We start from the raw sequence: 25,262 nt of genomic DNA on the forward strand, positions 1-25,262 counted from the left end.
TTTGTTTTTTTTTACCATAGCTATTCTGAAGATACTAGTCTAGCTGCATAAACATATGAAGGACCACCCTTCTCTACGCCTTCAAGGGCCATTAGAGAATGGCTTTATAGAATATTTAAATACATTTCCACCATTAGATATTACAGTTTATTTGAACAGAATCTATTTTTTGTGAGGAAATAAACGGGGACAGGAAAAAATTGTTAGGTTTTGCCAACTCTATTCATAAAACCCAAGATTTAAAAGTTTGTGTGACAATCAATAGGACAGAACACAATCAATGTTCTCTCAAAAAGTTTAATAATCTGAAGGAAAACAATTTTCTTCAAAATAAAATGTGACATAATTTTACAGCATGTAAGTTTAAAAGAAATTTATCTTCAATGGCTGCATTAATAAATCCATATGAATATAAATAATCTGATTTAATAACATCTTCATTTCCAGTTACAGTTTAGGAATTACAAACAAATAGAAGTTACTAAGCTAGAGTCATTTTTTGTCCTGGTCTAAACGTTGAGCCAACTTGTCCTTTCCTCTTCTTGGGATTCTGAAAATTATCATACCTAGAAAGAGATATTAGAAAATTCTGAAATGAACTGCATATACCTCTTCAGATGCACATTAATGCAGCACACAACTAGAGATGTTTATTGAAAGGAGGAGTGCATGTATTCTCAGACCTGGGGAGCTGAAGGAGTTTTCACCCCCAAACCACAACTCAAAGAACTCTCTGTCCTGCTTCTTTTTCTTCCCCAGCTTTTCACTTCAGTCCCTTCCAAGTCTGTGGAAACATTCTCGTTTTCAGTATGTTTATACTTGCACAGATTCTTGCTTTTTCCTAAACATGGCAGCTACAAAGACCATTACACAGAGTCAAACCCCAGCAATTTGAAAATATGAGGGGCTACTTCTAAGTGGGAGCAGGAAAGACCTTGCTCTAAGCCTTAGAGCATCGGTGCCTCTGTACTGGTACAACTCTTAACATAGTACAAGATGTTTCTGGTCTGCAATTTCTAGGTCCTACATTAATAAAAACCAATAAAAGACAATTAATGGATAAAATATTTTCTCTTTCCCAGTATCTAATTTAATATTTCTGAAAAAAATGCTGCAGGAAGTTATTCAGCTCTGCTGCGATTCCGCACTATTAGAAACTACTGTGTTTCTAATGAAAAAGAAATGTGCAAATACCAGATCTCCACCGAATTCCCAAATACAAAAAAGAAAGTAATACTTACAGTTCAGTAAAACTCCTCCAGTCATCTTGACTAATGGATGGTCTCATCCCTTGAAGTGCAGTCATCAGATGGGACTGGGTAATAATTAAGGTGGTCTTGGCAAGCCCTGACTGATTAAAGGTGCTGTCCTCCTGGAAACAGAGCCATGAACAGACAATGAAAAGTCACCACAGAAACACAGCACCATCAGTATCACTGACTCTGGAACCTCCTCATTACATGTACAGACAAATGTATTATAAACACAGCCACAAGCCCCCTCACCTCTCCTAATCACACAGAAACAACTGTTTAGTGATATAGATCTTAACATCTGCCTTATTTTCCTTAAACTAAGTATTACTTTGCTGTTTTTGTTACATAATATTTAGAATTATTGCATGAATTATTTATTGAAATACGAAGAAGTGTGGGAAAACAATAGAGAAGTGTCAAGACTAAAATATAACAACAAAAAACCACATACTCCATTCTTGCTTTTATTATTGATTTTGATAGCATTGACTTCTGTCCTCAGGTGCTCTATTTGCTGCTCCTGGTTGTTCTCCAGGGAGCCTTCTTGAGAAGCTGCTCTAAGCATTGAAGGTTGAGAGGATGCTACATCTCTCTGAGCGAGGCTGGTCAAGTCGTAAGTGATGGAGTTTGGTCCAGACAAACACAAAGAGCTCTAAATTGACCACAAGGAGAAATACATTAACTCATTATGGATCCAAAAGAGCTACTACACCATTAAGAATTGCCCCACAATTCAGTATAAGCTTGCCTCCATGGCAAAAATAGTACTTTCTCTCTGAAATGGATCACATACATAACTTTTTAACAGGAAGATTTACCTTAATTTGTGCAGGTGTTTGGGCTATGAAGTGTTTAAGGTTTGGAAATAATGTAAATACTTTTCCAATGGCCCATCTCAAAAAGAATAAAGGTCTGCTAAGTCTATTGTTTTATTTACTGACTCAAAGCTGGACAAGTTTATATAGGTAGCTTTGGAAGTACTTTTGAATTTAAATATTCATCACCTCCAAATTCTTTGTGTACTTGGTAAAACATGCACATTTTGAATTCAACAATTTTAGGAGATCAAAGTCCTTGTAGCCTTGTTGAAGAATTTTCAGTCAGACTAAAACTGAAGTCTCTAAAGATACATTAATCAAACCCTGTCATCTATAATGTGAGATCAAACACAACAAAAGCACCTTAGCAGTCAGTAGTAAGTTCTCTAATGTCAAGGTAAGTTATTTTTGGCTTTAAGAACCAGCACAAGATAGTTTTGAAAGTAAGAGTCTTTGATAACTGCTTGTAGTAACAGTCCTACAACAGATTTTGAAAATTAATGCACCATGGATCACACATGAACTCTGAAATCATCTGTTCACCACAGGGAGCTCGGGGGCAGCACATCCTGCTTTGCTGACCTGCCAGCCAAGTGAGACACGCTGGCAGCTGATCCCTGTGCAGGTGCTGGACAGCCAACCTGCACGTTGGCCAGGGAACGTGCTGCTTTCTGTGCAACACCAAACTGCCACATCAGGAATCCTGCTTTGTAAGAACAACAGTAGAATCTAAGGTTTACTTCGGTTCTTTACAAAATTCCATGGTCGGATTATTCCACTAACATATGTTTTATTGGAAACTGAAAGGGGTTTGTTAATTCTTAAGATTATAACTTAATTCTTGGAAGCTGGATCTTCATTCTTCAGTAATAAAACTAAACTAAAGAAAAACAACAAACAAACCAACTACCAAAAATTTGAAAACTGTTTTAGTATTGAACTTTGGAAGGGAACAAGCCATTTGACCAGAGAGTAAAATCTAGTATGAATGCAGTTTGCTTCATTACAGGGTATTAAGCAGTATGTTGGAATTTTGATTTTAAAGTCCTGCAAAGTTGCAGGAAAGTCCATAATGTATTGTGTCAAATCACATCCTTCCATCCCCTTGCCCACTGTGACTACAAGGTATAGACTGAAGACTAAAGGACTGAAGGTCAAAGCAGACATATTGTATTTATAAAATCATACCATACGTAGTAATATATATAAAAATCAAAATTTACCAGTTCTGAAGGAGTTCCATTTCCCAGCTCTGATTCATAAGAGCTTCCAAAATAAATACGATACATGTTGGACCTTGGGTCTTCAGGAACCAACTCAGACATGTCTAAAGAGATAAGAGATTGCTCTAGCCCTGCGTCTCCATCTGTTACCGAATCATCTGAGCCACTGCTATGGTTCAGAAAAACCATGGAAGAGAGACTGAGGTCACTATCAGAACTAGATCCAAAATCCTGTGAAAAAGAACAGTACATAGAAGAGTTAGCCCGTAACTAAGTACAATAAATGAAAAAATTTCATATACCATGCAAATAAAAGCATTGATTTACATTTTACTCTAGTAATCTGTCTTCTTTAGGAGTGTATTTCCAAATATTTTGCAAGAAAATCCAATGCTTTTTCTGTGTTCATACTAGGAAAATAATTTAAGGAGATAAGGTTTTATTTGTTTCAACTGTCTCACTCAGTAACAGCAAGTGTTGGCAAACTTCAAGTACACCTTCTGTTGTAGAACTGCATCATTTCTGTCTCAACCTCCAGGCAATTTAACATCTTTTTAAAGTGCTCCAGGATATTGAAGTGAGTCTAATTTTACAGTGCCTAATTGCTGAACTCATTTTTATTCACAGCCAACACAGTTTAAGTGCTGATGTGGAAATCACAGTTGTTGCTTTACACTGGTGTTTGCAAACCTTTTTGATTGTACACTTCTATCTGTAAGAAATTTCTGAGCATGCTCCACTGAGTATATGGATAATTTATATATATGTACTATTGAAGTTCTTGTTTTTCTTCCCTCTTTCCAGCTAGAACCAGAACACAGGCATTAAAAATGTGAGGAGAGGTGGCTGAACAGAGGCTAAAAGAGGAAAGGAGCTCTTGCCACTTCTCTCCTGATTTCAATCAAACTCAGTCTGTTGGAACAACTCCACAAAACTACCAATTTCTTGATTCCTCCATCATCCAAAATGTGCCATCTCAAAACCAAATCTGGTAGCTGTTTCTAAGAAATTCTGAGTGGGATCTCTCCCAGTCATTCCTCACAACCATGATAAACAGATTTATATAAGTCTAAATCTGTTTAACATTAAACACCTATGATGAAATGAAGGTGTTTAGGAAGTATTTAAACTAATTTGTTACATTATTCTTTATTTTTCTGCAAACATACTAAAATTTTAGTCCTCTATATAAAAATATAGCAAAACTACAACTTATTCAACATAATTTTGCTAAAAAACCATGGATAATAAGAACTCTTTCAAATGTATCAATTTCAAAAGAGGAGAGACTTGTTTTTTATCAGTTTTACTTACCTGTGTTAAACCTAAACTTAAGTGAGTATGGATCGCCTCTAACTGGGCATTGTATAATAAAGCTTTTAGGTCAGCCCCTGTGAACTGTTCTGTTTTTGCTGCCAAATCCTGAAAGTCCACATCATTTGCCAAGGACAGGGAATGACTGAGAGCTTTTAAGATTTCATAGCGTGAATTCTGTAAAAAAGGGGGAAAAGTGTCAGTAAAGCAACCTGTTATTTCCCTTGTCCCGATTGCTTGATGATGCTTTGGTCCTGTCACAAGCAACTTCCTCTCCGAGGGAGAAAGTTCTATCTTAAAGATGATACTATCCCCTGATGCTAAAAAGACACTACCCCTAACCAAATGCAGTATACAGGGAAACATTTCTCTTAATATCCAGTTAATATCTGGGATTTTTATACATAAAAGTATGACAGAAGTGAAAAACTCTGGTTTATCTGAATGATCTTACTCTAAACCAGAAGTTTACAACAAATAGGAAAAGGGAGGGAAGAGACTGTATCTAAGCTCTAAGGCACAGTATTAACTTCATCATGTGTGTGTCAGAATGGAATGATGTGGCAATTGTTAAATGTGTGAACTAAGCTGAAGATGAACAGCACTAATTTTTTTTCTCATAAAATGGGAATCAAACCCTCAGGAATGGCTACGGTTCAAATAAATCCCATACCTACTGGACAGAACACTATAAACACTACACTGCATCCATTTTTTTTGTGCAGGTTAGTTTCCTGTTTTAATTTTTTTTTATTTGCCCATATCCACAGGATATGACTTGATCCTGAAGACTGTGGTAAAAAGCCTTTTCTTTCCCCAGTTTTATGTGAACACATTGACACTAAAATCAGAGAATTTATACTGTTGTAAAATACCACTAAATATAAACAAGAGAACAAAGCCCATTAGTTTGACTTTTTTCCTGCCTCTCATATGAAATTATTTGTTTCCTCACCTGATCAGGAGGTGGACAGTACAGGCACTTGTCCAGTCGACCTGGCCTTAGCAAAGCAGGGTCAATCAAGTCTGGGCGACTTGTAGCAGCTAGCACATAAACCCCTTAGGAAAGCACAGAAAAATGACATTAACATCTGCTAAACTTTTACATAAAAAGGAGCACACAGATGAATTGCTACCTTGTAAGCCTTCCACGCCATCTAACTGAGTCAACAGCTGGTTAACCACTCGGTCAGTAACTCCTGTGTTGTCATGACCTCGGCGAGGAGCAATAGAATCAAACTCATCGAAAAAAACGATACAAGGCTTTGCTGCCTGAGCTCTAAAAGGGAAAAAAAAGAGGCAATGCTAAAATCTGTTTAAGTTTCAGTCACAGGTAAAATTGCTTAGAAATACTAAATGTTTTTTGCTTCAGAGAACAGTTCTCTTTAATGACAGAATGGAAAATCTATTTTCTGTAGCATTTAAGAGGTTCTGAAGAACTGGATTGCAATGGAATCACTGCACCTTTTGTGCGACATAATTGCAATACCATTTCAGAGGTGCTCAACTGTTGTTTTAATGTACACAAAAGCTCTAAAATCCAATCACTGCAAATGGGCTCTTGGTTTACATACATCTAACACAGAGACTGGTTGTGTGATAAATTACATGAGAAGCAAAGGCTGTGTAGGATATGTTTACATTAGTGATGAGCACTGCGAGTCAAGGGCAGATTTATGAAAAAACCCAAACCACTGCCACTGAGGACTTCAATACCAAGTCTAATATGACCCTATGTATTAAGTGTGCATTACTAGTTGGAGCACACTTGACTGTCTTCTGGAATCAGCTGAAAAGAATTCAGCATGTGTTTTCACAGACATTTCTATGATGTGAACCAACACACTGTAAATGGAGGGAACTGGGAGTGCAGCTTCAAAAGTGCACTCCTGATCAGAGCCAAACATGCAGTTCTTGAATAATGATGGTCAAGCTGAACCTGACGAGACATGCACATTTGGTTCAGCACAACTGATTATTTCAGATGCTTTTGTAATCTGATGCCATATCTCTCCTCAGACAACAAAATTACTTATTGGTGCTTCAACCAATAATATGAATTGATAACATCAGAAATCTTTACAAAATGAACCTGTTAAAGATGTCTCGAACTGCTTGTTCACTTGCTCCAATGTATTTGCTGAGCAGCTCTGGTCCCTAAAAAAATAAAGAGAAAATAACACTCATGTCATGTTTTTTCATTTTAATGTGTAATTCAACATCAGCATATATTTTGTGTACTAGAGTGAATTCTCTTATGACCAAGACAGTAGCAGCTTTAATAGAAGAGCCAAGGAGTGGGGATAAGCCAAAAGAATTTATTAAGCATTCCAACTTATTTTAAAGTAGTCATTTCCATTTTTCTACTCTAACAGAACATGTATTACAGTATCACAAGACAAAGGTCTACATTGTACTTTAAAAAAATGTTTAAAATATATTGCTTAATTTCATTGTCCAATGGAACCAAAACCCAGATTCTTTTTATAAAAAAATGAGAAACTAAGAACTAAGATCTAATTAAATTTTATAATTCTACCTAACAAATAAGTATATAAAAAAATCTCAGTAATAAAACTGTGAAGTTCCAGAAATCGGATAGTGAGACATCCAGAGACATGCAAAATTTTAAATGTGAGTTTCTTACTTTGGTATTTTGCCCTCACAAGCACACACTTTCAGGTACTATGTCAAGCTATTTCATTCAGTCAATACAATGAACCAATTAATCTTACAATCTAGCTACCTTGATGCTGATGAAATTCATTCCACTCTCTCTTGCAACTGCTCCTGCCAAGAGCGTTTTTCCCGTCCCAGGCGCTCCATACAGCAACACTCCTGATCTCTGTCGTATGGGCAAGTTTGCAAATAGTTCTGGATACTGGAAAGGAGTTTCAATTTGTTACATACCAAAATACATAATTATTCTGTAATGCAATGTAACATCACTGACTACTGATGATTTTTGTCTAAACAGAATGCATCAAATTTATTTATCCACATTATTATCCCAACAGCTCACTGGACTGTTATTAGTTTACCTGGGACTGAAGTAGGTTCTTAGGTTTAACAGGTACTTAAAATACAAACAAGTGGAATTTTCTGCCAAGATGAAACAGGCCAGAATAGGGATGGACTAAAGCTTTATAATGTCCATACTGGTACTTCTAAATTCCTGTTTTAACACTGAGTGATATCAAATATACTGTTCAGTCATTTCTCTGAAGACTGAAATGGATGCCTCATCTCAATGCTCAAGTTTCAAGCAAGGCAGAAAGGCCAAAGTAAAATAAAGTGGGATTGATGGATTGGCATTCATCAAAAAAAACTCCACTCCTCTAGCAAAAGCACTGAAGAAGACAGAAGGAAATGTTATCTTTACAGAGCCTAATCACAAACCCTGCAAAGAAGAATGTAGCAACACTCCAATATTCTAGAGCAACACTTGATCAAGCCATTGCCTTTTGTATTTGGAAAAGGGGAAAGAGAAAGAGTTTTCCAGTAGCTGAAGACAGTTGGAGACTGAAAAGCTACAAAAAGTAGCTTAAAATCATGTCATCTTACTATCAAATACGTGTTGCACCTTAAAAATCATTCTTTCCCTATTAGCATTACATATAAAATTCAACTAATTAATTTAAAAGAACTTAGTACCTTTGCAGGTAACATGATGGTATCCATAAGTATTTGCTTCACATCTTTTAAGCCACCAATCCTGTCCCAGCGAAGGTCTTTGGGTTTATGAAGGTTGGCATTTCTCAGAGCTATTGGAGTAAAATCTTTCATCGCTCTCTGAAAATCCACAGTTGACAGGTTCAATTCTGATTACAAATGAAAGAAAAAAGAAACCCTGAATAAAAAAGAACACAAAGACTACCAGTAACAAATTCCTCACAATATGTAATAATTAATTAAATTTTAAACACAAAACATAAAACCTGACTCTTCTTGTTCCTGTATTTGTCCACCAGTTCTGGATAACAGCAGTAAGACCATGAAAAAAACCACTTTGTTTTCAACGTACCACCATTATCCAATGCACTCTGGTTAGAAACACAGCTGTGAATGGCACGATCAACCAGCATAGTAAAATCTCTGGCAACAAAACCTTCTGTTTCCTTTGCAATACATTGGAGGTCAAGATCAGAGAAGTTCTTTGGATCAGAATTCAGTTTCTTCCTTATTATGGAATACAGCATTTCACATCTTTGCTTCTGAAAAACAGAGTTGTGCAGCAAGTGTATATGGAGTTTACTATTTATATTGAGTAGAGGAACTCAAAGTGTAAATATGTATGAGTTACTACAATTTCCTTAAATATCTGCATGTCACCAAACCTTCAAATAACAAAACCTGAGCAGGCATGAATATAAATAAATGCCAGTTCTTCAGGTGCATTTCAATACTTTCAACAGTTTTATAACTTTAAGTATTGACCTCGCCATGGCTACCTTAAATCCAACAATAATAACAGAACAACACTCCACCTCCAAATTTCACTGTTTTACATCCATTTTTTCTGTTTCACAGGAAAAGGAACATCTTTCATTTTGTCAATATTAGTAGAGAATACATTTGAGATGAAATACACAGCATTACATAAAAAGACTTCACATAATCTGGTATCTTTTGAGATCTTAACTCTTCCAGATGTGTCATCCTTACTTGTGTGTTAGTATTAAAATTAGTAAAAGCAGACTACAAAATTAATAAAAGCAAAAAAAATTGCAGGAGTTTGGAGAAAGCTACACTGCATCCAACAAAGAATCCCCTCCTCAGTGGCCTTTAATTGCTGGCCTGTGACAGAAGACACACAGATAGGAACAACTCATGTTAAATACACAGGGGTACACAGGGATTCAAAGTATCTGCTTTCTCCTGTTTATTCTTCTCTCTATTCATTTTTCTTTTCAAATGGATTATATTCAAAAGTAGAGGGATACAATTAATACAGAACACAAAAAACCTTCCCATAAAGTTAACACTTAGTTTTAATAACCCTTTTAAAATACACTTTCCAGGGACATACTTATTTCTCTGAACTGAGCAAAAATGCACTTAAGTTAAATTTCATTTATCTAATTGTGGTGACTTACATGTTTTTACAGAGTTGCTCCTTTAGCATCCTCTTTAGCATCCCCTTACATGTAACATGCCTATCCCACCTGTGTTAGACAACTTGACTTGTTTTAGGTTGAACTGAAATATCCTCTGGATATACTGAAGGGTGGGGCCGATTAGGAGTTTTTACTGGATTATTCCTATTGGGTTTTTTCAACTTTGTAATGACAGATGTAAGTTCTGAGATACTCAAGAACAGTGAAAGAACTTCTAAGATTTCCAGAGTTTTTTCTCATCTTCAGGTGTAACCTCCCATTTTTGCAGCTGCTCCAGCATCATATTTGACACTGATGAAAAGGCAAATGAGATTTTACCCATTTCACTTGAATTTACCTGATCTGGAGATCGGATACATTTGAAGCACTGGAATATGTGAGTTCCTTGTGCTGGTACCAGGGAAGGTTGAAGGGAATGTTCAGACTCACTTGTGGCAATTAATGCAATCAAACTCCCCATGGAAATAACTTCTTTGATTAGATCTTTCAGAACTAAACACAGAAGACATTGCTCCATGAATTACAAAGTAACAAAAGATTCTGCATTTCAGAACAGACATTTTTACTGTACTGGTGAGCAGCATCAGGGCACACAAAAAATAACAGCTTACAGCATATTATTTTTATTCCCATGTTTACAGGGTTTTTTTTAAATTAGAAAAAAAAAAGATGTAATTTTTTCTAGGACAGTACATTCCACTAATAAAATGGTATCAGAAGTGCTCTTGAAAAGCGAATTTTGTAACATCACTGATGACACCTACCCCAGGATATTAAACATGCATTTTTGTGTGTGCTATTATTCCCTCCAAGCAAACAAAAAAGGGGAAGGTTGTAAGAATAAAAATAGATATTAAGCCCAGAAAATAAGCACTCTAGGAAAAAAGTAATACACCGAAGTAAGAAAAATTAAGGATGCAAGGTAAATCTTCAAGGAATAATCTTTAAAACTCTAAAGCTCTGTGGTATGCACTATACCTTTAAATATAGTAGTAAGAAACCCAAACAATTCTGCATGTAACTTAAGAGCACATTTAAAAAAAAGAAATTATAGTAAGACTTTCTGGATTTCAGAAGTAATTCAGCAAAAATTATACTAACTCCCTCAAAGTGAGCTAAGAAATGGGAGATATTTTTGCTGTGGCTTTATTAATTTTAACCATTTAAATTTAATTTGCAACTTATCCCTGCCTAGATTTTTGGGAATAGAAAGGAACTGTATACAGGATATCAAACTACAATTGATCATCTTGATCTCATTTTTAACATCTGTGGATTGTTACATTGTAAAACAAAACAGAAGTTCTACAAAGTATATAAAGTACAATGATAAGGAAGTTGTACTCATCTAAAAGAAGTTGGTTCTAAACGTAAGTATGAAATTTATATATCGCTGTAAATATAAATAATTATGGAAAACACAAAATCAGCAACTGTCAGTTAAAGATTCATCTGCAGTTTGTAATCAATTGCAACATATTTGAGTGCATGAACAAAGAGCAGAGAGGCCTTTACCACTGGCAGTGGTACTGCCACCAGGCATTGCCAGCAGCAGCAGTGGAACCACCACTGGCAAGGACCACTCCAAGCTCCAGAGTGCACTACTTTGATTCAGCTGGTGGTCCACAACTGGCCTACATACTGAAATTTGTGAATGTCTGACTGAATATCACATGGTCCAGAGGCAATAACGATACAGACAGAATTGTTCAGGTAAGACAGGGCAATTCAGATGCAAGAAATTCTAAGTTACATTATATTTGTATCCAGACACAGGTAGCACAGTATTACCATACGAAAGTCTACTGCTTTGAACAGTTTCAGGGCTGTTCTCATGCTCTGGTGTAGAAGGTACTCCAACAATGTGATCAAGGTCATCCATCAAAACAATGGATGGTTGTCTCCACGCTGCCTCTAAAAAAGCTTCTTCCACATTTTTCCTTACATTTACTAATCTTTTTCCTAAAACAAAATACTATTACAATGACAGAACATATTAGGAAAAACAATCAGCCTAACTACATCTTGCTTACATAATGCTACAATGTTTTGATTTGTCTAGCTTAACTTTACATCCATAAATCCAGGTACGAAGATTAAAACAGAGTCAACAACCAGCAGAGAAAAGAGTCCACATCTTCTACCAAAAAAGTACTACAAGGATGCACATGTCCTACAGTGAGATTAATCATCTTTCACTAACTGCTACAGAAGCCTACAGGTCTAATTTCCAGGTGGCTAAAACCAGACAAGTATCACCAGCACTCTAAAATAGCTACTGAAGAGTCCTTTGATTTTCCAGAGTGAAGGACTTAGCCCTTTATCGATTTTTCCCTTTTTCTCTGGGGCAAGAAGCTTAGTAGGGACTTAAGCAAAAAGAGTACATCCATTCAGGACAAGGGCTCTGTAAGAAAACAACTGAGTATCTTCTGTCCCTGTAACAGTACGACTATTTAAAAAGGCCAGCAAATGAAAAAAGAAAAAAACTTTTTGTCCTGTTTTGACTTTGCGCAAAGTACTTATTTTGAAGTCACAAAATCTAAGGATTCATCTCATCACCATCATCATCTATAATCATGAGTGCTGCAAGGCAACTACTGCCAAATACAGCATGCTAGTGAATGTGCCATCATAATCAGTTGGTCATTTGACCCTTCTTTGGTGCCTGTGTCATTCTTTCACTGAGTAATACAGACATCCTTTACACTTATGGTTTGTTAACACTTCCTTCAGCCAGCACAGCTCAAAAAATGCAAAGTTCAACTTGCAGCTTCTTCCTATTTTGTAGCAATCAGAAATAAGCATGGCAAGCATGGTTTGAATTTGTCAGTAGTATGTGGGAGAGAAACTGATCAAAGTCTGACATAAGCTTACAGCAGCTGTATTTGCATGAGATTTGAATTGTGGGGCATCAAATACCCTTGTAAAATAGCAATAATAATAGAATAATTATTAAGACAAAATATAGTAACTTCATAACTATGCCTCTTTATCACACAGCAAACATTTGAGATTAAAAAAAATATGATCATACCTCTTAAAGCTTTACAATCAATTACTTCCACATGAGCATCCAGTCTGTCAAAAGCTTCTTTGCAGATGGCCTTTGCTAATGTTGACTTTCCACTTCCCTACAAAAATAAATGTGAGTGAATATAAATTGACAGAACCGGTTCCTTCTGTTTCTGTGGTTTTGTCAGAGTACACACCAGTAAACAAGCTTGGAAAGCTGTACACACACTGGGTTTATTCCTCTCTAAAGTATACACATATTCTGTCTTCGCTTGGTAGAGACCAAACCCTAGAGTGAAACAAGTATAAACACATTCAGAGTGGATACATCCACTACATAATTGTGTTCTGCTTCCACTGAGTTCAGTGTTAGGACATCTGCTAGTTTCAATGGAATACAGTATTAAATGGATCACTGTAAGAGGCAACAGGAATAGTATCAACTCCACTGCCATTTTATGTCAGAAAACAGGAGAAAATATATCTTATTTTCATTTCATATTTCAGAAACAAGAGGTGTTTATTACACTATAAACACCAAGTAGATTAATCCCCTATGGGAACAAACTGAAATTGCATTGATAGCGATCTTTAAAGCTTACATTTTATATAGATATATGAATTATGAATACATACTGATGAAATGTGCATACAATCTGTATATGCTTCTGTAAGATGACATTTTGCTGAATTACCTCTGTTCCATTGACTGCTCTTTTTGCAGCTTGTTCTTTATTCTTTGAAATTTACGTGGTATCAAAGAAAACTAATGAAAATAATTTTGTAACTATGGAAAACAATTTGGAAGTTTGCAAAGTGTAAGGAGTGAAGTATGTACCTTTCCTCCTGTGAGAAGGACCCCTCCACTTCGCAGTCCCACAGCAACAGCAGCCAGCTTTTGAGACAAAGGACGTCCCAGAAGGCTGTGGCTTATGTGTTCAAATAAAGATGTTCCTAATTTGTCCACTCCTCTGTGGGGTAAAGGAAACATTAAATGGCCTATCATAGCATCAGTGCACACACAAGCAGCAGTAGCCTGCACTATGGGGAATCTACAATGCTGACAGATTGTGATGTACTTCACCTCTTCAAGAAAAAGCTACTCAGTCTGAAGAGACAGCATTTTTATTCCACAGTCGTGACACAGGGGACACAGACAGACATTGCAGAACACGCCCACAGAGGGAAGGGTTATCTATTATTGTACCCCATACCAGCATAAGGTAGATCTCAGAACTTAAGAGTTAACCATCGTTTGGGGCTTCATCTACTGTAGTATCTGCTACTAAAGAACTTAGCAAATTGGTAACACATGGAGCATGGCTGGGTCAGAAAACTTCCCAGCCTTTTTAGAAATGAACAACCCATAGTTCATTTGAAAACATCCTTGTCCTTCACTTGTCCTAAATCTTTGTGACTTTCAACACAATAGTGCTCCTGTCAGGTCCACAAGCAGCAAGGCGACAAGTTTTGTACTTCAGCTTTAAACAGAAAGTGTTGTTCCATGAGAAACTGAATGAACAAACAAATCCTGGTTTCTAACATCCCATCACTACTGAACTGCCCCCGTATCAGTTTCCCATCCTTCTTCAAGAATTATATCCTCAGATGCTTTTCACAATGTCTCAGTAATATTCTCAGTTGCCTTTCACAACACTGACCACAAGCCTTGAGTCTCCTCTGCCCCATCCCTGCTTCATTTTTGCTACACAGTACCACTGTTTTCCCTTGTACTGAGGATGACAGCACTCTGCAGTTCTCTCCTCAGCTGACAATTCTGGTAAAACTTTTAAGAACTGTAATTCTTTGAGACCCATACTATTCAATTTATTTAAACAAGTAAACAGATTGAAGTTATTGTGGGAAAAGAACTAACAGACAGACTGCAACTTATCTGTTTTGCTTTATTTGGAAACCTCAGAAGATTTAAAAGTCTGTCTATACTACTAAGAACAACAGCAGGAGCTGCTGAATTATCAGTGTTTCTTCTAAAACTCTCCAGTTCTGAGTTCCAATTCTGATGTGGTCTCAGTTCTGAGACCTCCCATCCTACTGACAGACATGCTGAAATATTCATGACCTTTAGTCACATGAAGTTTTCTACTCAGTGCAGTAAGACCATTCAAAGACAAAATTACCCACGTACACAGAAGATGCAGAGTTTTGTTTAGATCTGGCTTAGTTTTCAAAAACTGAATTTCTACCAATATTACTTTTTTTCTGATTCTGATTCCGATTCCCTCCCAGGCTTTTTTCTATGAAAACGTCTCACCCTAAATCATTTAGTCTGTGGTACAGAAGTTTCTTGTCTGTATCATGCACAGGTGGCTGGCTGTCACCATCAGCTTTTCCAGTTACAGGATGCAAAAGAACCTACAACAGAGAAAGAGTCAGGACTTTAGATTAAATATAACTATAGAAGAAGGATTTATAAAAGTGAGTAGCCATATTTGGAATTCAGTAAAGAAAATGTTGCTTGTATGCTTCTTATTGTGCTTGAAAGAAAAGATGCAATGGTGAAATGGAATAGATACAATTATTTCCAAAATACAATCCAGTGTTGACAGTGATGCAATAATAACCTATGACTAGATTTTGGGCCAAGTGCTTTTTAAACCAAACTGTGCAGCCCATCTCTTTGCCTACCTGTAACTTGTTCCTCCTTCTGTGCCCTCACCTCTTGTGCTGGCAGGAGTACTCGTGAGGCAGAACAGTGAAACAGATCCTAACCCTTAACCCTAATCCTTAACCCTAACCCTAACCAAATACCTGGCATGAATTTTTCAATCTTGTTCACCAGGAGCTAGTATGGAAAGCGGGGCAGGCAAATGGCTAACAGAGGTTCACAGACAGTAACAGGCTGGTAGCAGATGCTGACACTGCATTAAAAAATGCATTTTGCCTTTTCATCCTAGTATGAGTCACTACAACAATTTGTAGAAGCCTTATTGTACCTTACTGCTAGTAAAAATGAAGCTTTTATTTTACTTTCTTTTTTAAAACAGGAATCCTAAACTTTGCAGAACAAATCTGTTCCAAACAGTCAAAAAAGACACCTTAACTCTCCACTAATATTACCCTGTATGAGTTTAAAGATGAAAATTGTCCTACTCCTATCATCACAATCCTGGAGTAATGGGCACTGCTTCAATCAGAATTACTAATGGAAATTGTAACCCCAATATGAAACAGGAATATTTATTCTACTGAGAAAGGAAACATGAAAGAAACAGAAGGCACAGGAGAGAGAGAAGGCAGGGTAAGCACGATAGGTTTGAATACAGAATATGTCTCATCTTGACAGAACAAGATACTGTTCCTGCCAGTTACATTGTGAAGTGGTTTAGAGGGGAAGAACAACTAAGTATAAGGATGTTCAAACTTGGAGAGTACTGACTTTCCTCTGTTCTAAGGGATTTTTCTGAGAGTTTGATATAGACTATGAAACTGTGACAAACACCACATGTCTGGAATCTTACTGGGGCCTCAGGCTACAAAATAATATAAAGAATGCAGATCTAATTTAATGAATAGACTGACAATTTATTTTGAAAGGGAAACCAAAATACATTACATACAAAATGCAAAATACTCAAAAAATAGTATAACAATTTAAATTACTTGATACCTGATACTATGTGATATTTACTTGTATATTAGTCTTTTGCAGCAAACTGGGACCCAGTATAAAAATATTTTCAGGCTTATTTTCTTCAATGTGCACAGGATGCACTACATTAAGGACAAACTCCTCCACTCCTGTAAAATCCCAAGGAACAATTATTAAAATTCCAAATAAATTCGTTTTTCATTCCTCACAAGATAAAACAGATTAGAGTATTACCACAATATAATCCAAAATGAAAGAATAAAAAAGAGTAATCATTATTAATGCATACTTCAAGCTTACACTTTCAGTGTAAAGAGGTAGCACTTATGTTAAATTGTGAGTGTATGGCCAGGTTTTGTGAACGAAGATTCGGGCAGGGCTCTCCCCACGTGGGTGTGCCCCTTCAGCCTGCACAGTGGATGTTTTAGGTGAGGCACAGCGTGCACAGAACTGGCCCCACCGTTTAACTCCTGAGGTTCATCTGCCACAGCCGAGCGAGCTTGGATGGTGACAGTGAAGTCCTCAGGACTAGAACCTACAGCCCCGGTATTGCCAGGAGGTCTCCCATCCAAGTACTAGTCCGGGGCTGACCCTGCTGAGCTTCTGAGATCTGATGGGATCGGGTGTCAGGGTGGCATTTAACTGCCTATGTTAAATTGTGTATACAGATATTAAATGGTCAACTGGCAAAATAAATTCCACAGTGGACAGTTAAGACAACTACAGCACAGGACAGCATTACCCTTACCTTCTTTAAAAGACAGATGTATACAGTCAGTGCTTGTCATTATCCACGGGTAGTTATCAGTAGAGGAATCTTGCAGCCAAGAACTGAAAGCACATTTAACATCATCCTCGTGTATATCTTTAGGCTAAACAGGAGAAAGGACAGAGGTAAATAAAACAAAACTGGGTGTAAGTAAAAATGTTCTCTTTCTATGCAGCAGGGATTTGTTTCTCTTGGGCAGCAGAGATGGAAGAAGATACAAGTTTTATTCATTTAGAAAAGAGCATTTTGCCAACCAACACCATTTCTATCAACTGCTCTATGGAAAGCATCTGTCTAGGCCTTGCTACAGCCACAGCTGAATCTTACACCACCTCTAAAGATTTTGTCTTTGGAACACTGATGTGAGGGCAAGGAAATTCACCTGCTTTTGTTTTACTTATCTGTCTTGCCATATCCAAGAGCACTGCTCATCTCCTGGATGCACCAATACTGACTGGAGACTTGTTTTAGGTGCTGGCTACACCCCTCTCTTCCCTGTATACCCTTTTCCTATATAAAGAACCCTGGGCTCATCCAATTCAGGCACACAACCAATAAACTTCAACAGGCAGGCAAAAAGACAAAGCAACTTATCCCAGATCACCTACATAAATGGAATGAGTCTATATGGCTTATCTCTTGCCTAAGCACCCGATCATAGTAGCATAATTCCTGTCTAGAAAAGGGGGAATCAAGCAAGATCTTGGAAGCAGTGTTCAGAAAGGAAAATGAAAGTTACAGTCATTATTGTTTCTCTATTTGCCTGGGTTTTTTCAAGAACTAAAAAATCTTCAACTGAATTATCAAGGAAAGGGAGAAATCAGTATTTAAAACATACAAGAGAACACATAACTACTTTTTCTACAATTTTAGCAGATAGCTGCTAGAATGCCACACAATCTCCTGAGTTGGAAGGGACCCACAAGGATCATCAAGTCCAACTAATACCTCTTTTATCTCCAAGAAGAAGGAAAAAAAAAGGCAGTCCAACCATTCTTCTATAGGTAAGAAACCAAATTAGAATATTGGGGATAAAGAGCAAACCTGCATAAACCTTTCTATGATTGCAAGTGCTGTATTTAAGGCTTTGAGGGGCAGCTAATGTGGGAAATTATCAGCCCAGTGTTGAACAATAGCAAGCATACAGTATGTTATGAAGAAATACATCATTCCAGAGCTACATCTGATGGACTGTGAGAACTGGTAATAAGTATATTCTTCCAGTCACAGATGCTCACTCAGAATATGTCTCAGTTACAGGAAAACAGAGGGATTCAATGATATAACTCCAGAAAATAAAATCTTCAGCATGAGGAAAAGAAAAATTACAAGAAAGTAAAAAACTAAACAGTACATAAGAATAATTATAATTTCACTTCAACTTTCTTTCTTAGCAAATCCATTGGGCATTGCAATGTTTGAAGAATATGTCTTCTCCCAGAAGACTTAAACTGGCTATTTACTCTTTATGATTGTTTTTTATAGGCTTAAATATACACACAATATTTGCTAAGTTTGAACCCACATTAATGTATGTCAAATGAAGATCTGGTGCAAAATTGTTATTGGCTATTGCTGCTATTTGGACAGTGCTGTTCATGCTTGAGACCTAATTTAACAGAAAATTCATCTTATCCCTATCAATGCCATTTCTCCTTCATATCAACACCCTTTTTAAAAAGACATCACACATTCTCACAATTTGAGAAAAAGGGAAGAGCCTATGATTTAAAAGGTGCTATATAGCATTCCTCTAATTCTGAAAACAAGAAGTCAAAATTCAGTTCTATTTCCTCCATCCTCTGTGATCTCTACCAGTTTTAACTGTTAGCATGCTAAACTAATTGAAATATCTACCAAGTGCAACCCAAAATTAATGGCTTCATGTTTACAGTACACTGTTCAAAATACTAAATAGATCATGGCAACCTATTAACTTAAACTGATAGAAAAAGCAATGAGTTACACAAAAAGAAATTCCTTTGCAATTATGTCACACACAATAGATGACTTCCAAACCATCATCTAACAAATTAAAACAAATAAACATAAAACTTCCCCAACATGAGCAGAGCAACACTTTCCACGTTTACGTGACCAAGAATATCAACTCACTAAGTTCTGTCTGGGCTGCAGTGTAAGAGATACAGGAATTTTAGGAATAGATTCAACTGACTGAATTCGGACTGTTGAGTGTATTTTGATGCGCAGTTTTTTTCTCAGACCATCTGGAATCTGAAATATTTTTAATAAAAGCAAGGATTAGAAAGTAAAATAGTCATATCATTGCATACATAATACAACATAAATATCTTCATCACTAATAGAGCCTTTACATTTGATCACTGATCTATTTGTAATCTGCAAGAGACTTAAGAAGGAAACAATAAAATTGATGGTGGTATCTAAATCTTACTCTTTCATGCACACTTATAATTACCTTTCATCCTATCTGTGAACGTGCTCCCTACATCTTATCATATACCAACTTCTTTAAATAAACCCCAAAAGCTTAAAAAATAATTTGGAGGAATTCTTAGAATGTTATAAGAATGCTTTTAGTATAGAAGAAAAACAGCAATTCTATTTTCATTTTCTGATGAAAATTAATTTTACATGGGCAGGTAAATACACAGATCAGAACTAAGCACGGCTGCAGCACAGAGAGAGAAAATCTACTCTCCCTAAATCAGTTTGCCCTTTTAAAAATTAAGCTCCTTTTCAATCATGCTGGGTTATTTTAAACTTCTATCTAGATTGAAGACATCTCAAAAATATTTAAGTCTGAGAGACTTCATGATTGGTGGCATTTGAAAAACTACTACGTCTCTCAAAAGATTTTGTGGCAAAGACCACTGCAGGCTCTTGTTCTCATTCTTAACACAGCAATAAGTGAGTGGTGAGTTTATTATGTCAAAACAGTCAAACAGTGATCAGGAGCATGTTTTATTTATCTTTGCTGATACCACATGTGCTTCCAGGAAAGAACATAATCAGGCATTGGTTCTATCAGAACACATTGATAAATCATATCTCCACACCAGGACTTGAACCACCTTGCAGAATAGCATATAAAAACTAAAATAAATTATATAAAAACTAGTTATTTGATATTAATTTTTATAATGTATTTTAAAGAGTATATAAAAGCACTTGCAAATGGCATGGAGCACTAGGATATGTGATCCCATTACTTTACAGTTCGATGACCCCTGGAGTGTAAGGCAGATTTCAAAATGTTAACTGATGAAAAGAGCCTCATTATGCAGTTCTGAAATATAAGTGGATAGTTTCACTTTCTCATGAACACAATGGCCACCCACAGATCTTGAAGCAAGCATGCACTCCCTCCAGAAATGCTGAAGCATTTTCCTCATTTGGCGAAAAAATGCTAAGGGTGCATAAACCCAGAGTACACTGTACATCTTGGAGTATGATGGTAAATGATGCAGTCCAGAATAACTGCAGAGCACAGCTCTAGCAAACAGTACTTGAGTCTAGTACAGTCTGCTTGAAAGTTTAACACAAAGTCTATATCCCAAAACCTCATGTTAAGTAGCCAGTTCCACAATTATCGAATAGAAAACACTATCAAATAGAAAGCCCAAAAGGTAAGTGTGCTCAAACTGACCCAAACTCTTCCAGCATGGAGGGCTTCCCCATTGTGGCCATACTCTATCACACTCTTTAGGTCTTCAAATGCATTCCAAACAATTTGAACAACAGATCCCTCACTGAATGCTTGACTGCTACTGGAATCAGAATGACTTTTGTCTTGAGTATTAGTCAAATGCTTTGGCTTTTCAAGTGGCAAATTTTGCTTTGCTTCTTCATGACGCTCTCTTGGGGAAAGCAGCTCATTAATTTTCCCATAAGATACTACAGGATTTGGATCCAAATCAATATATTCTAAATTCCAAGGAAAAACATGAATAGCATTGCATTTCAGAAATGCATGGGTGGCAGATGCATTCTGCACGCTGGGAGGCTGGCACTGACACACTCTAAAAATGGAATCCATACGAATTAAGTTCAGCTGCTTGTCTTTCAAGGTGCTCATTTCATCTTTATCACAAGAAGTCTTTTGTTTCTGCTCTGATGTATGAGAGAAAATGTTCCCTATGAAACTCCGTATATTTGGGAGAACATTTGAGCCAAATGTCATGTCTGCATCCGCCTCACTCTGTTCAAGCACTCCAGGCTTTAAGTAAGGTTGTCTGGCAAAAGGATCCTTTACTGTTTCTTCTTGCTCCATGTTATTTTTCACAAAATTTCTGAGCAAGATGTCACTTTCTGTGGCAGGCGTGCTGGTGACATTCCCCTCTGGTCCGTGTGTTTTGGGACACACCAGGAGCTCTGTGCATGGCTCTAATCTCCCAAATGGAGCTGCTGGCATAAGTGCACCTAAGTGTGAACAAAACATGCCAATGAATGCACCCACTCCAGGAAAACATCTTCCTGGAGGCACAAGGGCCTCCAACAATGCTTACCAATTCTGATGTAAATGTGAGTGTGCTGTTCAACCCACACGGGAAAGACGGCTCTGGGAAATACCACTCGAATCTGGTCAAGAAGATGCTTTTCCAGAGAGGAAGCATGCAGTTCCTGGGAAATGTAACACCATTATAAATAAAATACTGCAGACATTTTTAACGTTTGTTTCAAAATTAAAACTCTACATCTCTTTCTAATACACAGTTTGAAATATAAAATAAAACTAAACCCCACTACATTTAGTATTTCCTGAGGGGCTGAAAAGAATGGGGCATTGTGCAAAAAACTGCTTGTGCCAGAATGTCATCTCTGAGACTTGGACATGAACAGTAGAAAGGGCTTTATTACCAGAATTTCCCAATCATCTGCTGTGAGTGGTTCCACTTCTACTTGCTGACAGGAGGAGACGTGGGAACAGGGTTCAAGAAACACCTGACAAAAGTAACACCAAAACATTTCACTTCATATTTTTAAACATATATAAGCTCCACCTTTATTTCCACTAGAAAATTGACATCCCCTTAATTTTATGTTTTCAATACTTGGAACCTACACCATGTTAATGACACCAGGTAATTCATAAGCAGATTAATGCTCAATGGATTGGAAATGGATGCACTGGGCACACTTTGGGGCTTCAGCAAGCCATGAACGGCAATGAATGTGAAAAAGCATCAAAAGCTTGATCAGCTAATAACAAAGACTGAATTTTTATTAGATCTTGATCACATAATCATCTTTCCATTTTTTAATCTTTATTTTTAAATGACCAGGACTTTAAAAAGCTGAAAAAACCACTGAGTTGTGGCAAATTTAGACAAGGCAAAACCAGCTGAAAAATGAGAAGCACAACACAAAAGCAAGCCCAGCTCCCGTAGGAACAGTTTCATAGGCAGCAGCCCCATCTCCACATAACAGTTTTAGTGTCCTGTGGATCAAGAGGAATGATAAAAGCTACTGTGGCTTAGGTTTTTCAGAATGCATTAAACATGTATTTCAAAAATTTTTACCAAAGGTTTCATTTGACAAAAAGTAACAAATTTCAAACAACATCATGTCATCAATTTTTGAACAAACTTGAGATAAAACCAGTTACCTCTACTCTGAAAGAGAGTTATATCAGGGCGCCCTTTATAAAGGTAGCAATTGATTTTAAATTCCTCTAAGTCCTCAGTGTGAAGCAAAAACTGAGAGCAATCTTTCCCCCAACATGGCAAATAGAAGCTCATATTATTATGAAACAGCAAACATGCAATTCCTGAATCCAAAACAATGGCAAAATACCTAATTATTCACACATTCATTTGATTGTACAGATGATTATTCCAGGCAACAGCTGGGTGTGGTTTTCTTCGGTTTCATTTGTCAATTGTCTTCCTGTTGAAGGTTATTAATTGCTAGAACTAAAAAGGGCAGATAACCTGCTGCTGAACTACTAAATTAGAGGTTTCTGCAACCAGGCACATGATTTCTTGAGAAAGTATGTTAAAAAGGTAAACAAGGTAAGTTACTGTACTGCTCTGAGTCACATTCTTTGATGCCTTCTACTGTGCTAAATAAAATTTTGCAAATGGAGAGAACAAGCAGATAGGAACACACTACACAACAATACTGGGCAGAGCAATTCCCTTCTACTCTTTTTGTTTAAATCTCCACCTATTAATATAAAAACCCCCTTGGATGTAGAGATTTTAATAGTTGCATGTCCCAAAACTCTGCCTGCCTCTTGGACATCTCTTCAAATGCTGCCCAACAACAGAGTCATTTACGAGAAGTTTAACAGTGTCCAAAAGTAAGAGGTGAATTTAAGTACATGTCCAAAGAAAGAAGACACATGGGAACATATTATGAAGAGGAGGAAAAAAGGGATGAAAATTTAACCCCTAAGTAAGTTAAACAAGAAGAACTCTGCAGTAGGTCAATAGTTTCTTCAAAACACCAGGAACTCCTAGCAAAATATTCCCACTACCAAATTGTTTAATTGCTTAAAAATGTATTTTCCTAAAATTAATGGCACTTGAACAGTTGGTCCATCCCTGCCAGAGCTACCTACAAGCCTATCCTAACACCACTTAGGCAATTGTTAATGACTTTAAGAGCAAATCTTTTCACATTTAAGACATTTCATGACATCAACTTTCCTCCTGAGCAGATATAAATGAAGTTACTGTCTACATACATGAAAAAAGAAAGTCATAGCTAATTCATAAAATATTACCTTTCCAGGTACCTTGTAATACATTCTTTATTTAAATTTAAAAAAACATTACTGCATTTCAAACCTGTTCTCCATCTGTGATGCCAAGTTTCTCTGCCAACTGTCTGTTAATCTCTGCAATATTTTCACCCTGGTGACTTCGATGCCTGATTTCCATCCAGCTCAAAAATATTGGCTGATGACCACAGGATACTTTCACAGCTTGGCCCTATGAGTTTCAAATAAATAAATAAATTAACATAAATCAAGCCAAAGAAGATGATTACTAGACAATCTTAATTGTATTTAATTAGAGAGATCAAAGGAATTAAAAGTATTTTCTGGATTTTACATGTTATTTGCACAACTCAACACAGAAGAGTGTGTTGGTTTCAACTCTTGAACAGCCTTTTATTTTTATAGACTTTCATTTTTATTTTTAATTATTTAAATATTAATATATACATATATAAATATTAAATTTAATTTTTAAAATATTTTATGGACTTTTATTTTTATTTGTAAGTAAGAAAAGTAATTCTTCTTTCTTCTGCATTACAGGAGAAGACGAAAAGCCGAAAGAGCAGGTTTTCACACGTTTGGATTGTGCTGTTGTTGTGAAATGGCCCTTTGGGCCTTGGGCAATCAGGAGGTTCGTGCCAGGACTCCGGGGCTTTGCTCCCGCCGCCTCCTCCTCACCCGCTCACTCCTGCCATTTTCCACGCTGTCCTGCTCTGTGTCCGTGGCACAAAGGGGCAAAGGCAAGCTGTGCTCCCGATTCCACGTGTGAAATGTTATTTACGGCCGAAGGTGCTCCCTGCACTGACCCTCGGCCCGACGGGAGCCCCTTCTACAGCGAAACATTTTATTTACCTACGCTAACAACGCGGATTCTGCACAGAATAACCACCTCACCTCCCACCCCACTGATAAATTCACACCTAATTCGGGTAATGCTGGCGAGTTACTATGGAAACTAATATGAAATAAAGTGCTGAGAGACAAGCAGACGCTCCCGGTGCAGACCGGGCTGGGGAGATAAACTCCCATCTTTCCTGGGTGCTCCTGGGAATGGATGGCAGCGCAGGGGGCGAGGCAGAGGGGTCGGTGGCGGGGCGGGCGGCGGCTCTGAGCCCCCTGTGCCCTCTGAGCCCCCTGTGCCCCCTGTGCCCGCACGACGGGATGGGACGGGGCGGTGCTGCCCTCCCGCAACCCTCCCTGCGCCGGGCCCCGCGCGGCGCCGCGTCGGTACCTGCTGCAGGCGGAGGAGCGAGGCCAGCGCGGGCGGCAGGTGCAGGAAGCAGTCGCGGGTCCCGCTCAGGGCGATGGTGGCGACGGCGGCTCCGCCGGGATCGCCACAGCCCCACACGGCCATGGCCATGGCGCGACCGCCCCGTGCCCGGCCCTGAGAGCGGGGACAGCCCCCCCACCGGCCCGGCAGTGGTACCGCCC

General features: G+C 37.6%; 1 protein-coding gene across 1 annotated transcript; it reads right to left on the bottom strand.

Moving 5' to 3' along the window:
• Positions 1-281: 281 nt before the first annotated feature.
• Positions 282-25,247, bottom strand: PEX1 (peroxisomal biogenesis factor 1). The gene is made up of 24 exons (XM_071560695.1): positions 25,063-25,247; positions 23,896-24,039; positions 21,962-22,045; positions 21,610-21,724; positions 20,751-21,523; positions 19,235-19,354; positions 17,099-17,222; positions 16,390-16,499; positions 15,013-15,113; positions 13,579-13,711; positions 12,763-12,859; positions 11,520-11,690; positions 10,066-10,220; positions 8,636-8,825; positions 8,266-8,432; positions 7,358-7,492; positions 6,704-6,768; positions 5,748-5,890; positions 5,567-5,670; positions 4,612-4,788; positions 3,298-3,528; positions 1,708-1,908; positions 1,242-1,372; positions 282-566 (listed from the first exon to the last, which is right to left on the bottom strand). Exons 1-24 carry the CDS (start codon positions 25,189-25,191, stop codon positions 482-484), a joined length of 3,885 nt encoding a protein of 1,294 aa, XP_071416796.1. The 5' UTR covers positions 25,192-25,247; the 3' UTR covers positions 282-481.
• Positions 25,248-25,262: the final 15 nt, after the last annotated feature.

The sequence above is a fragment of the Pithys albifrons genome, chromosome 7 (assembly GCF_047495875.1).
Source record: "Pithys albifrons albifrons isolate INPA30051 chromosome 7, PitAlb_v1, whole genome shotgun sequence".
In the NCBI taxonomy this organism is placed as follows: domain Eukaryota; kingdom Metazoa; phylum Chordata; class Aves; order Passeriformes; family Thamnophilidae; genus Pithys; species Pithys albifrons.